Here is a 14043-nt window from a genome sequence, read left to right on the forward strand (position 1 = left end):
TTGTTCTTTTCACAGACGTCTCACAAAAACAAGCGTATCTCTGAAATGTCAATGGAACACTCAGCATATTTCAGCCTTTTACATTTAATTCAGCCGGTGTCATGCTAATTTTCCCATTTGCATCTGCGGAAACAACTTGGAAGACGACGACCACAAAATGTAAAATCCTAAAAAGTTTTAGCCGAGAAACAAGCACCACTGTCAACGGAGCTCGGTGCTTGTTGTCAATACGTTACAGAAAGACACCACTGAAAGATTCAGAACATGAAGAATCATATTTGTCTTGTATAACACAAAGAAGCTCGTTTTCACCCACTGACACCTTATAATATCACATAAATGATGTTTGAGTAAATGTCTGACCTAATTCTCCAGAGGTCGTCAAACAGGCCCTGTTCCAGTTCAGGAAGCAGCAGGGCGATGGCAGTCTCAGCGTACATACTGATGATGCGCTGGCCGGCACGCAGGGCAGTGTCCCTCACATATTCATTCTCATCAGCCAGAGCCTGAAAACAGAGGAGAGGGGAGACTGATGAGAGGTATTCACAACCAGAGAGAGAGAGGGATTGGAGTGATGGTGAATGGAGAGTGCTCCATACCTTGAGGATGCAGGGGATGATGGGGCCAACGTAGGGTGTGAACCTGTCCCCGAAGGTGAGTGGCAAGTAGATGAACATCATGATGTAACCGTCGCGGACGTGGGAGGCGATGTCCACCTTGCTGGCCGTCTGCACCACATCTGGCATCAGCTTGTCCAGCTTCTCCACGCCCAGCCCAGCCATCACCTCAGCCAGACCTTGGGCAGCTCCAGAGCGGTCCACAGAGCTCTGCTCAGATGCCAGGGTCTCCATGAGCCAGGGAAGCAGGTCATCAAAGCACGACTCACCCATGCCCTTCACCATGGCACCCAGGGCCTTGGCTGACACGGTACGCACCTGGTAGAGGAGATGAGAAGGAGCGAGAGTTATCAGGTAACCAAATCACATTCACTTGTTTGTTGATGAGCTCTTCGGTACAAGCACATACCTCGGGCACAGGGTCCAGCAGAGAGGCTTTGAGTCCAGGAATGACACTGGGCAGGTATGGGGACAGGTCCTGTAACAAAGACGACACATTGTGTCAACCGTTAGAAACACACACATTATAAAACAGTAGAGCATTTTAGAAGATCAATTGTAGTACAATGCAACTCAATATCCCAGTGCTGCTTTGTACCTTCTGGTCGGTGAGGGAATACATGTTGCCGATGATCTGAGCGGCCATCTTGCGAGTGTCGGTGGAGCGGTCCTGGAAGGCCCTCTGGACGATGGGCATGATGAGGGCCAGGGAGGGGGCGTCGATGAAGTGGACAAACTTGGTGTCCAGCAGCGTCTGCAGGCAGTTCTGGGTCTTACGGGAGGGGTCAGTGAGGGCGTCCAGCAGGATGGGGGTTATGGCTGAGAGGGGGAGAGAAAATCTGTTAGTAACTATCCTAAAGTACAAATCTGAAATAAAATCCTATTCATACCGCTCTGAACTGAAGTTTGTCATTTGTCTAACTAAATCTCAGAGTTTAACACAGCCCTCTTTACCCAGGATCTCAGGGTTACGGATGACAGAGCCAATCTGTCGCAGGGCCTGCTGGCCGGCATTCTGCACTTTGACATGGGAGTCAGTCAGCACCTCGGTCAGCTTGGGCACAATGCTGGGCAGGCAGGAGGACAGCTGCTTAGGTGCACAGTATGCCATGGCCCCCAGGAGCTCCACAGAACCTGGAGGGAGGAGAAGAGAGAGGGGGGAGAGAGGGAGCAACAGAAGCAGTAGTGGGGTGCAGAGGAAGGAAGGACAGGATAAGAGGTATGGCGGTATCAGGAGTAACCAGCTGAAATAAGTCTAACAGGTGATTGATTTTGAATGGTTGTCCTCAGAGCTCTCTAAAAAAGGCCCATGATGCTGTGGGTTGACCCTCACCTGCTTTTGTCCTCCAGGATTCCTCCTCAAGAGCCACCAGCAGGGAGGGCAGCACCAGCTTCACCCCATGGGCACTCAGGTTCCTCATCACCGCCTTGGCACAGTCATCTGCCGCCTGGAAAGGGCAGGGAGGTTAGGCAGAGCGTAATGCACAACAAAACGTGAGTGAATGTGAGAATTATTAGGTGGAAAATGAGTGTTTGGTGTGAGAGAGAATGAAAGGGAGAGGGAGGTGGGATTGAAATGAGAAGCTGGTAATGGTCATCCTACCTCTCTGACATACTGGTTCCCGTCCCCGAAGCAGAGCAGGAGGTGAGGAAGCACGTGGACCACGTAGGGCTCAAACAGCTTCCCCAGCATGTTGCACAGCATCTCAAAGGCAAACAGGGCACCTGGAAAAGAGAGAGGGAGAGAGAACTGTATAAAAATCAGTCACAGATAGCGGGACAACCAACTAAACCATGGAGCCCAGCAGAAATTAAGCAACTGGCGAGGAGTCACCGACCCTCTCTGCGTCTGAAGTTCTTCTTGTCCTGGATGGCGTCGGTCAGGGTGCTCATGATGTCCTGCTGTTTGAGGGCCAGGATGCCCAGGCCTTTAACCAGGCCTGCCAGGCCGTAGGCCGCGCCCTTCCTCTCAGCGTACTTGTCACTCTCCAGCAGCAGCTCCAGCAGCTTCCGCACCATCCCCCCAGCATCCTCCCTGATGGCAGGGACCAGAGGGGGCAGGCAGCTAGCCACAGACTCCTGGACCTGAGGGAGGGAGGAGAGACGGACAAGGCAGCAGTTACTACAAGCAGGATTAGTGATGCTCAGCTGAGGCTAATGTAAAGGCATTTCGTTGTAAAGGTCAATGCATACAGGTTATAGAAATCAAGATGAAACATATAAAATAATAATGGAAGCGACTTTACCAGAGAAAGGTTGGTGGTCATATGCACATCCTTAAAAAACGGAGTTGCTGGACTAATGAAGGATACTTGAAAAGAACTGCTAATGTAATATGCTTCCAACTGCCACCTTCATTGACAACGTTTTCATCCAACATAGACGAAGATCCTTGTTGGAGCGAAACCTTGTCAATAAAGGTGGTAATTGGGACCATGTTCAGTGTGCGGGCCTTTCTGTCCGTTTCAAGGGATTGTTCCAGTACCTGCTGTGAGGGTGTGGAAAGGGCAGTGATGAGCTTGGCCACGATGGGTTTGACCTTGGGGTCACTCTTGTCCAGATGTTTGGCCAGAGAGCCCATTAGGATGACCACACTCTGGCGGACTGAGTCGTAGCTGGCGTCCTGGGGGGCGTCCTTCAGGAACTCCTCGAACACCGGGAGCAGGGAGCTCACATTGTCCTGGAACACAACAGGCAACACACTGCTCAGAAAGGAGCCACAAAAATGGATATACTGTATTGAGTTAGTAGGAGTCCATTGAGAGAAGAGCAATTGCATCGAGTTCCAGGAGATGGGTGTGGTTGTATAGAATAAATCAAATAAACCATGTTGGTACCTTTCCGTGTGTGTTGAGGGCAGAGAGGGCAGCGTCCAGCATGCAGCGCCGCACCTCAGGGTGACGGTCATTCAGGGCGTCAGGAACAAAGAACAGGAAGAGAGGAGTGACCTGGGGCTCATCCAGATACTGACACAGCTTGTTCAGAGCCAGGGCGATGCCACACCTGCAGACACCAACACACCCTTAGACACCATGCACAAGGTGGTCCCACATAAACACAGCAAATAAGGATCTAGAGAGTAGAATAAGAGTTGTATTGACATCGTCGAGTGGCAGAGCGTCCTCTAACCTGGCTTCCCACTGGTCAGGTGGTTGTTCAGAGATGACTCGTCCTAAAGCATCCAGGACAGGAGGAGGTCTCTGGAAAAAAAACAACAGTTTCACATTGACCATGGTTCTAGTCTACAATATTACACCGCTCCTGATAACCAGTGACTCGTGGCTACCTCTGAGCTGTGATAGGAGGGACACGGTGGAGGGAGACTCACGTAGAGTTTCTGGTGGTAGAGCTCATTGAGCTGGCCCAGGACTATGGGGGACTGGTCGCGGTACTCGCTGATGGCGCTGGACAGAGCCTCGGCCCCTGCAGTACGCACAGCTTCCTCGTGGTGGGTCACATCCCCGATGAGCAGAGAGCACAGCTCAGGGACCAGCTCCAGACACAGAGCCTGCCACAGCCTGGGGGAGAGAAGGGGGAGCAGAGTGGTACGGTCAGTCACAGCAGCTACGCAACATGATGGGGGACACGCTACTTCACAAAAGCAAAGTCACTCTGAAGAGGGGAGCTATATCCTATATGCAAAGTATTAGTATTATATGAAAAGTATTACATAGATGGGGCAACATTAGCTACTCACTTCTCAGCCAGAGTCCTTCCCTCCTCCTCCACATCAAACCTGGACACCCACAGCCTGCGGAGGACACTCAGACCACTGGCATCTGTACTTTCTGTAGGCAGAGCCATCTCCATCTCCGTCAGGCCCTGGACAGAGACAGAGAGGGACGTTAACACACATCCAAAGACCCACGCACAGTAATTACGCACAGTACACACACACTAATCAAATCGCATGTCACGTGCCGAATACAGCAAGTGTAGACTTTACCGTCAAATGCTTCATTACGAGTACTTTCCAAACAAATCGATAAAAAATAAAATAACAATAATGAGGCTATATACAAGGGGTAACGAGTCAGTGTGCTGGTATATGAGGTAGTTGAGGTGATTCATTGAGGTAATATGTACATGTAGGTAGGGTATGGAAAGCAGAAAGTCCGGGTAGCCGTTTAATGAACTGCTCAGCAGTCTTATGTCTTTGGGGTAGAAGTGGTTTCCTATTTCCTCACCCTGAGGGCAGCGTCTCTGACAGAGAAGCAGGGGGAGAGCAGAGCCTCCAGTAGGACGTCGATCTCATCCTGCTCAGCCAGAGCACAGCCCTTCTCTCCTCCTCCACTGGCACACACCGCTGTCAGACACTGGGACGCCAGCACCTGAAACACACAAACAATTACAGATCTACACACACACACACAGAATAAACGTACGCGATAGCTCTACTGATAAGTATTTGTCTGTAAATGTGGTAGAAGCATTGCCTGGCTACCCAGACTCCTTCCGGACGTTGGTTTCTTCTCCTCAATGAGTCTGGGTCCGTGTACCTCCTCAACCCTTTACCAAATGCAAACACATGCGGGGCTGTCTGATTGGTCCATAAACCGATGGGTTGGGCCAGAGCAGAAGTTAGAAAATTCGTCATTGGCTTTGATACTCTTGATTAGTTAGACGATCCAATCACTGTTTACTGTTTTGTACAACGCCCCTCTCGCTGCCACAAACGACTTCTGTGATAGAACATTTTACATTTACATTTTAGTCATTTAGCAGACGCTCTTATCCAGAGCGACTTACAGTAGTGAATGCATACATTTCATTAAAAAAAAATTCTCTTCTGTACTGGTCCCCCGTGGGAATCGAACCCACAACCCTGGCGTTGCAAACACCATGCTCTACCAACTGAGCCACACGGGACCATAGAAGTCTCAGACTAAAGTACGTAGCGGCAAATGACTGAGCAGCGGAAGGATTTAGAGCGTTGTCGTCAGGCTAATAGAAGCATGGTGTACCTGCAGTCTGGGTGCTGCTGTGGAGATGACTCTGGTCAGGAGGAGCAGCATACCGAAACGAGGGAGCAGCTCAGGTCCATTCTGAGACAGAGACAAGAAACATCACACAAACATAAGCCCTTTGTCTACGATAGAGTGGAGAGTTTAGGAAGAGAGGTATATATATATTGATAGAATGCCTCAGACAAAGGTAGGTGACAACGCTGCTAAACTCAAACTTTTATTTGTTTTTTTAGCTCTTTTTCTCTCCAATTTCAATCATGTCTCATCGCTGCAACTCCCCAACGGGCTCGGGAGGCGAATGTCGAGTCATGGGTCCTTCGAAACATCCGCCAACTTAACCCAGAGGTCAGCCGCATCAATGTGTTGGAGGAAACACTGTTCAACTGAAGACCAGGGTCAGCCTGCAGCCCGACACTAGGAGTCGCTAGGGCGCGATGAGCCAAGTAAAGCCCCCCCGGCCAAACCCTCCCCTAACCCGGCCTCCCGCTGTGCCACTCGGGAGGCCCAACTTGATCAACTCTTACCTCATCGATGAGTATGTCTGTGGTGTCAACCTCGGCACGGAGTTGAGCGTGCACATTGATGACCTGCAGGGCGCGGACCTGCATGCTCTCCGTCTCCTCGGTGCTGCCTGAGGAGTCCCTGAGCACGGTGTTTAGCAGGGGGAAACAGAAGGAGAAGGCTGGGGCAGACAGTGGAGCCATGTCTGAAACAACAGGATGAGCGCATTAGGACACCTGCAGGTAATATACTTGCACTATGTCCTTGATGTGTGTTTGTCGTCACTATTGTCTCGCCCTCTCTCTGCGTGTGTGTCCTCACCACCAGCCTTGCCCTCTCTGTGTGGGACAGTGTGCTCACCACCAGCCTTGCCCTCTCTGTGTGGGACAGTGTGCTCACCACCAGCCCTTGCCCTCTCTGTGTGGGACAGTGTACTCACCACCAGCCTTGCCCTCTCTGTGTGGGACAGTGTGCATGTGCAGCAGGCCGACAGTGCGCTGGGTGGCTGTATCTAGATCCTCCTGTCCCCAGGCCTCGTCCAGATCACACTCAGGTTTCATCAGGCGCAGCGTCACCTGGCCCACCAGCACAGCTGTGGACAAGGCCGGGAGTACAACATGCAGGAGGTTAGAGGAAGTTTCCTCACAGAAACTATTTCCCTCCACAGATCAGACAACTGGAGATATGTAATAAGCAACAACTCTACAGTTTTCATGTAAGCTAAGTGGAATTTCCACCATGTTGCTTTCTCCTATCCAGTCCTGTGAGATCTGTGAAGGTGTGTGAACAAGAACACAGAGAGGGAAAGTGAGAGAAAGCTCTCCCTAGTGTAGTAGTCCATGTACCCAGGTAGTGCAGCTCCTTGGAAATGAGACAGGCTCCTATGTCGAGGAAGGCCTGCTGCAGGCGTGGGGCGGCCAGGGGGGAGTGGAGGAGAGGCAGTAGGACCTGGAGGACCCCTGGGAGCTGCCAGGAGATCTGGGGAGGCTTCTGGATCAACGTTGCCTCCAGCAGACCCACCGCACACTGCAGCTCCATGTCCAACTGACAACCACAATCAATGATCAATCAAACAGGAATATTATCATGTCAATGTCCAGAATCTAAAGTTTGAGAAACAGGGTACGTGTTAAAATGTCAGGCAGTACCCCCTGTAGTCTCTTGCGAATGGAGGACTCTTTCTCCAGCTGGGTTTGCATCATCTCCTTCTGTTTGCTGGTCAGCTGCAACTCGTCTTTGATTCCTTTCTTCTTCTTGATCTCCTAAACCACAACATCAAAATCCCAGTGTATTTCAAAACTACTTTCTTCAATTAATAATGGTTCCATCCTAATTCAACCTACTAAAATTGTGATAAGTTAACAGAGGAGGATCAAACAGTTCCGATATGCTCCTGTATCTAGTAACCCACAAGATGAGGTAGGAGTGCGTCTAGTCCCCCAGTCTCACCTCCTGCAGCTCCAGTTCTATGATCTGTTCCTTATACGAGTAGGCCTTGTTCTCCCTCTTCATGTTGCCCTTCTTAGTGCTCTCCTGCTGGGCACTGCACAGGACAGGAAGAGAATGAAATGTCGAAACAAGCAACAAAGAAATCAACATAGCCAAGGTGTTTTGGATCAATAAGTGTCTACAATGGTAAACCTACAGATCACCTCTTACAGTAGTAATACAGTGTGTTCGTGTCCTACCTCTGGATGATGCTCTTGTCATACAGCTCTCCCTCAGGGGTGAGCATGATGGCGTACTCCACTCTGGTGACCTGCCGCAGCGCCGGGTTGGACAGCCACTGTTTCACATGCTCCATCACCCGCGGCAACAGCTTGATAGGAGAGAGACCGGACAGGGCACCAACCGCATTCCTTACAGCCTGGAGAAACAGGAGGACCGACCATCAGTCAGCCAATAAGAGAACAGGTCAAGTTGGACCATAGGCTTGTCTCAACTAATCACACGAGCAAAAGTGGGCCTGAACCAACCCTTGGCTGTGAGTGTAAGTATGTATGTGTATTGCAATGTGTACATCTGATATAAGGATGTCACTATGAGAAATATGTTCTGACCTGATTGTCAGCGTTGGCCTCCAGCAGCCGTGGCAGAATGTCATCCAGGTTCTTGTCGATGAACTCATGGGCTTTGATGTTCATGCTGGACAGCAGGTAAGGCCACAGCCCGGGTCGAGCTGCAACTGCATCGGAGGAGAGGAGAAAATACGTTAATACTAGAAGTGGGTTTATACAAACTGCAGTGTGAAAGATGCTATAGTGTAATCCAACAGACCTATTGAGGGATGGTGGGTGACGATGAGGATCTCCATGGCCATCTTGTCTGCCTCGGCCGGGTCGCTCCACTGGCCAGCTACAGAGCACACCACACACAGCGCTTCCAGCAGGACGCGAGGGGGACAGTAGGCCTTGACCACCTCAGACAACTCCCCTGACTCCGCCTGCAGCACCTCCTGAGGCAACACCTGGGGAAAGATAATGATGCAGTATTTAGTCAGTAGCTAGGTTTCCATCCAATTGGCCACAGATTTTCATGCAAATATTCTAAAATCTGCATAAAATCAATTTGCGCATTTTCCCCACCAGAGATGGTGAGAAAATGTGATTCCCATCAAATTGACTCGTTGCTGATAAAAAGCTGTGAGTGACAATGTAGTGCACATAAAAAACTTTAGCGGTTAAATTCCCATGTACCGAATAAAAAAATACAAGTAAATGGGTTTCCATCAAATTTTCACCTCTATTGACCGTTTTGTCACAAGAATGTTCGCATGATATAGTGAATGTGCCCACTCTGGTGTTGGTTTGTCAGCTGTACAACAGCTCACAGATACCTACACTCCTATTATTATTATTAGTCAAACGGCAGCCAAGCATCGATAATCATGTCACCAGAATAAGATCTTACATATTTATTGGAAAGCAGCATTACTCTGTGAAGTTCATCATAAATTATTTCATCTGCAGCCTAATAAACTGCATGTTTTCCAGAGCCGTAGTGGGAGGACCCCAACATATCACGTGACTCCATGTTTAATTCGATATGATGGTTATTATATCAATATTTGCGCAATAATGCGTTTCCGACGCCATTTCTCGCATAATTAATTTTACAGACACAAAAAGATCTCACCCTGCCTAGCGTATTTTGTTCTGTCAACATTTGGAAAGTTTCCATCAGGCCTGTCGTGACATTTTTATCCAACATGTACTTTACTCACATAAGAAGGTTGGATGGAAACCTGGTTTATGACAAACATAATGTAGAGAATAGAAAGAAAATAAGATCCATGTCTAACATCCAAATGTAATTATTCACTCATTACTAGTTTATAGTACCACTGAAGTGACACGACAAATCCATTCAAATGTGTAGCGCCTCCCATCGTCAACTATTCTTACCTTGTGTTTGTTGATGACCACTCTGAGTTCTCCCAGGAGGCCGTAGGCTAGGCCGGAGCCGCCCAGGGAGAGCAGCTTCTTCACGATCTGCTGTGCCCGCTTCCGCACACGCCAACTACGAGACAGCAGCACCGCCACAGTGGCACGGTGGTACATCCTAAGCAAAGGGGAGCAATGGAGTTACAGTTAAGAGGAGAATGGGAACAATGTTTGGAAAACCGCTATGCTTGACCAGCGTCAAAGTCACTTACTGTGATTTGCCATTGGTGAGTCTGTGGGAGTGGTCCAGGAAAAGTCTCTCACACAGCTGTATCACTGTGCACAGAGCTGGGGTGAAAGAAGCCAGGTTTACTACTCAATGTCATTCCATATTTTGACGCTTGTGTGATGACTGATTGTTGGCATATTTGTGTATTGTTTGTTTCTGCCTCACCTTCCTCACTGGCCTGGGAGAGGAACTTCTCTGTGGTGAATAAGGGTTTCTTCTCATCCAGGATCAGGGTCCAGAAGCCAGCTAACTTGGCCTCTGCAACAAAAACAAAAAAACACACAATTTTATGTCAGTCTCCAAACTGTGAACAAGGATGTTGTCCCCCACAGGCAACATCATTAAACAGAGTCAAAGATCTAGGCCTTCATTAATCTAATGGAGTGTCATGATCCTACTGTAGATTCACTCACCTGTCTGAGTCTCCAGCAGAGACAGTCGACTCAGGAGAACGGCAGCAGCCACACCCTCTGACAGCAGGGCATGCTGGGAGTTCTGGGCCGCAGCCTTCTCCACTGTCTGGAGGAGGAGGGGCACGAGGTCAGATGCCTGTCCCAGAGTGTCACCTGGGGAGGAGAGAGGGGTCACGACTATGACACTGTGCCTCCTGCATGCTGTAGAACTGGACATAAATAACAAAGTTGCCCAGTGCCTGTGATTAACTGACCTTTGAAAGCCCCCAGCATGGCCTGCAGGTATGCGTTGCGGACAGGAGAGGTGGAGGTCTTGAGGGTGAAGGCCTTCTTGAACCATTCCAGCAGAGCCTTGGGGACCTCCACTGTGAGCCGCCCACTCCACTGAGACAGCGCAGCCACCGCGTGCACCAGGGTCCCCTCATGGACTGACAGACAGAAACACATGAGCACCTCTCTCTTTACGGACGAAGGGAATGAGGAAGGAATGAGACACAGTTCTTACCTTCTTGTTGCAGATAAGGGATAAACAGCACAGTGACTGCAGAGCTGAGAGTTTGGCTGGAGGTGCCCGACACAGCATGCCGGCTGCAGCTGCCGATACCTGGGCAGAACAAGTCAAAACAGGGGTTAAAAGACAACATCCATCTGTCTGCAAGACGAACATACTAAGTGCGGGTTCTGAAAGACAGGACACTTGGGACAACGTTACCTGACAGCACACTCATCTTCTGGCCGAACGCTGTGAGCTTCCCCTCTGACCCTGAAAAACACACAGTTCTGTTAGTGCAAAAAGATACTTTACACTAGGTGCTGCCATATGCGCTCAAATGTTTCTTAGGTGACAGTACGTGTGCTGTCCTTGCCTCCCAGGATGCTGAAGAGGTGTGTGACGACGTCCTGTACAGCACTGGGGTCACTGCACTGCTTGGCCAGGTTCTGCATGGCCTGCACTGCCTGCTCCATCAGCTGGGGATTATTGGCCTTCAGCTGGCCTGAAACGCATAGCACAGCCTGGTTACTTACTTACACACACACACACACACACACACACACACACATCCTCAAATAGCTACATTTCTACATATAAAGGCATGACTTACTTGCAATGCCTTTTCCAATATCCATGGCATACTGACTGAGGTCAAGTGTCACTGAAGCCAGTAGACAGGAGACGGCTGAAGGAGAGGGGAAAATATATCTTGAAAAGGACAAAACTACAATACATAGTATAGAATATACACAAAAGTATGTTGTGGTATTGGTTATGACATTAGCTACTGTACTCACTCTGCATGGCGTTCTCTGGGCTGCGGAGCATGGCCTTCTGCAGGGCAGGCAGCAGCAGCTCCTTGAACTCAGAGTGGGAAACATGCCGCAGCAGCGAACCACTCTTGTCCTGCAGAGGAACACAAAACACATTACAGAGAAGAATTTTCAGCACCAACACCCAAAAGATATTTCACAATACACATCAATTGTGGCGATGGGTGGTCTTTAGGTTGTGAACACCAATCTTTTGATCTCCCTGAGAAGCAGCAGTCCAGCTTCACTCACCAGTATGTGTTGGTGTGGTCTAGTCTTGCTCATGAGGACTGCCTTCATATACAGGTCCAATATGACACTCTGAAAACAGAATACAGGCATGGTTAGAGATTTCAAATGTGACCATATGTGCTGACTAATCTGCAAAAAATATAGAATATATTGAATTCAACTAATATCAGACTCACCTTGTGTTTCTCTACAGTGGCCATGTCTTTGTGAGTTGTGCAGAAGTCCAGACACACCCCAAGCAGAGCCAGTGAGCTGGGGTTCTGTTCCAGACTCAAAATGGTGCTTATATACTGATCAGCCAGGCCAGGGTTCTGGTAAAAACAGCAGAGACAAGCATTCTAAATCACAGCAGAACCAATATAGTGATTATACACTGGACCATGGTGACGGTGCCCAAATATTTCTTATAACTGTCGGGTCATTCCTTGAACGCCAACTCCACACCTTCCTTACCTTTTTCCACATGTTGCTCAGGTGCTTCAGGGTTGACTTCAGCGCTGGCGCTTGAGCCCCACCCACCACCTCAGCCAGCAGCAAACTCTGGACCTCCACCTGTTAGAGGAAAGATAGTGAATCATGGATGAATGAACGCAGAAAGGTCCAAATCAAACAACTCCCACAAATGGTGTGGAACTAGAAAGCATACTGATAACTGACATGCTGAAATTGTTTCACAGTAGAGAGAAAGGCACGGCTTCTATAAGCATTGTCCTCGTTCACTTACCAGTTTCTTCCAGATGGGGCCCTCTCTTTTCTCTGGAGCCGAAAACACAGAGCGAACCAGCAGGCAGGTCCAGGCCAGCCCGGTGAAGGCAGCCGAGCCTGTACTCTTACTGACAACACATAACAGACGGACAGGGAACCAAAACAAGGTATTCAATATGTGGCTGAATTAGTACAATATTGCACATAACACACTGTAAATGTATATACAAATTGATACAAGGCATTTGGCCTCGGCCCTCTACCTTTCCTCATGTCCTACCTGGGTGCTCCATTCTTGCTGATTACACCACTGTTGAGGAGGCTGTGGAGGAGGCTGGTTGCTAGGATTTCAGGTTGAGACTCGGCCAATAGGCCAATGACAGAGAGGAGGGCTCGTCGAGATGCAGCATCCCTACAGAGTAGCCAACGTTTTCATTTTAACACAACACACACTACTAACAAATCACTAACTGGGGAATCCTGAAGAGCAGTAGGCTAATTGAGGGCACCTACCGGTATCTGTGTGGAGTGAGACAGAAGAGCTTGCATAGCCCTTTAATGGCTGTCTCTGGTAGCTCTGTAAAAACACACATACACACCATTGTCAATCACTGACACCAGTTTGCTACAATCTTGACCATCCATGCCAAATAATACACAAGGAGTGAGAGCAGAAAATAAAACAATTATGCCGACTGGGGGTATAGGTCTTCTCACCTTTGCCACTAATGCACTGCTTCAACTCGCCAATGACCTCTTTGCGCTCTCTTACACTGGCTGTGGTCACTTTCACAGCAAATTTCTTCAGTGTGTCCGAAACCTGTTGCAATACACAGACATCCGAAATAAAAAAATAAAGCTTTGTCTGGCAATGTGTCACTGGTGCAACGTCAATCATTTGAACCACTTGCACTGCATCTCTAAAAAGTATGTTTTAAGTTATAACTTTGCCAGACGTCTTCAATTGATCAAGATGAAAAACAAATCTTCTGAGACTATGGTATGACATCGGGCAGAAAATGATGAGACCACTCATAACAATGAAAACATTTTATTTTGCAAAATGTGGGACACTGAGGCGTTGGTCACCAAATGCAATATATGACATTCAGAAGACAATCATGTTTGGCTTCTTATAACTGGATAGCATTAACTAGCAATTAAGTGTAACTATGTTCCAACAAAAATTGGCTGTTACCAACAAAGAACAACTTCATGAAAATGCGTCATGCTACCTAACAGGTAAATTAGTTAGGCTGGCTAAAACTTGCTCATCTAGCTACAACAGTCGGCATTTCGATGCATCTCAATCAACGAAGTTGGTCACCAATATGAACAAGAAAATTCGCTTAGTAGTTAGGCAACAACAGCTAGCTGGCCACGTCTTGCTAGTAGCAGCCGACTAAACTCAACTCCCGATTTATGATGGGGTTGAGCGGCGACTAGTGTGGGCGGACTGGAGCTCCAACGTCACATGAAATGTTCTTGTGTAAATGGAGGCTATTCTTTGTTGCCGTTTTCAAATGCTAATAGGAACTATGAAACATGGACATTTCGTGTGCTCAAATGCAGTTGTTTTATTAACGTAATGTTGTGTGACGTCAGAACTCC

General features: G+C 48.6%; 1 protein-coding gene across 1 annotated transcript in view; it reads right to left on the minus strand.

The window, feature by feature from the left end:
- LOC106579947 (stalled ribosome sensor GCN1) overlaps positions 1-14043 on the minus strand; it is a 37380-nt gene that overhangs the window by 22683 nt on the left and 654 nt on the right. Inside the window, exons 2-41 of the mRNA XM_014160373.3 lie at positions 13150-13252; positions 12946-13009; positions 12713-12844; positions 12452-12560; positions 12181-12279; positions 11904-12038; positions 11728-11796; positions 11461-11569; positions 11274-11348; positions 11037-11165; positions 10883-10933; positions 10676-10774; positions 10425-10598; positions 10171-10323; positions 9923-10015; positions 9741-9816; positions 9490-9646; positions 8363-8552; positions 8146-8270; positions 7774-7952; positions 7535-7628; positions 7234-7347; positions 6931-7129; positions 6525-6677; positions 6109-6290; positions 5582-5662; positions 4805-4948; positions 4315-4439; positions 3946-4135; positions 3747-3817; positions 3455-3620; positions 3103-3297; positions 2456-2702; positions 2221-2342; positions 1951-2065; positions 1572-1751; positions 1216-1436; positions 1027-1095; positions 600-935; positions 364-506 (exon numbers count right to left, since the gene is read on the minus strand). Of these exons, the coding sequence (XP_014015848.2) occupies positions 364-506; positions 600-935; positions 1027-1095; positions 1216-1436; positions 1572-1751; positions 1951-2065; positions 2221-2342; positions 2456-2702; positions 3103-3297; positions 3455-3620; positions 3747-3817; positions 3946-4135; positions 4315-4439; positions 4805-4948; positions 5582-5662; positions 6109-6290; positions 6525-6677; positions 6931-7129; positions 7234-7347; positions 7535-7628; positions 7774-7952; positions 8146-8270; positions 8363-8552; positions 9490-9646; positions 9741-9816; positions 9923-10015; positions 10171-10323; positions 10425-10598; positions 10676-10774; positions 10883-10933; positions 11037-11165; positions 11274-11348; positions 11461-11569; positions 11728-11796; positions 11904-12038; positions 12181-12279; positions 12452-12560; positions 12713-12844; positions 12946-13009; positions 13150-13252 (5468 nt within the window). The remainder of the gene's footprint in view (positions 1-363; positions 507-599; positions 936-1026; positions 1096-1215; positions 1437-1571; positions 1752-1950; positions 2066-2220; positions 2343-2455; positions 2703-3102; positions 3298-3454; positions 3621-3746; positions 3818-3945; positions 4136-4314; positions 4440-4804; positions 4949-5581; positions 5663-6108; positions 6291-6524; positions 6678-6930; positions 7130-7233; positions 7348-7534; positions 7629-7773; positions 7953-8145; positions 8271-8362; positions 8553-9489; positions 9647-9740; positions 9817-9922; positions 10016-10170; positions 10324-10424; positions 10599-10675; positions 10775-10882; positions 10934-11036; positions 11166-11273; positions 11349-11460; positions 11570-11727; positions 11797-11903; positions 12039-12180; positions 12280-12451; positions 12561-12712; positions 12845-12945; positions 13010-13149; positions 13253-14043) is intronic.

The sequence above is a fragment of the Salmo salar genome, chromosome 20 (genome assembly GCF_965601325.2).
Source record: "Salmo salar chromosome 20, fSalSal1, whole genome shotgun sequence".
NCBI classification, from domain to species: Eukaryota; Metazoa; Chordata; class Actinopteri; order Salmoniformes; family Salmonidae; genus Salmo; species Salmo salar.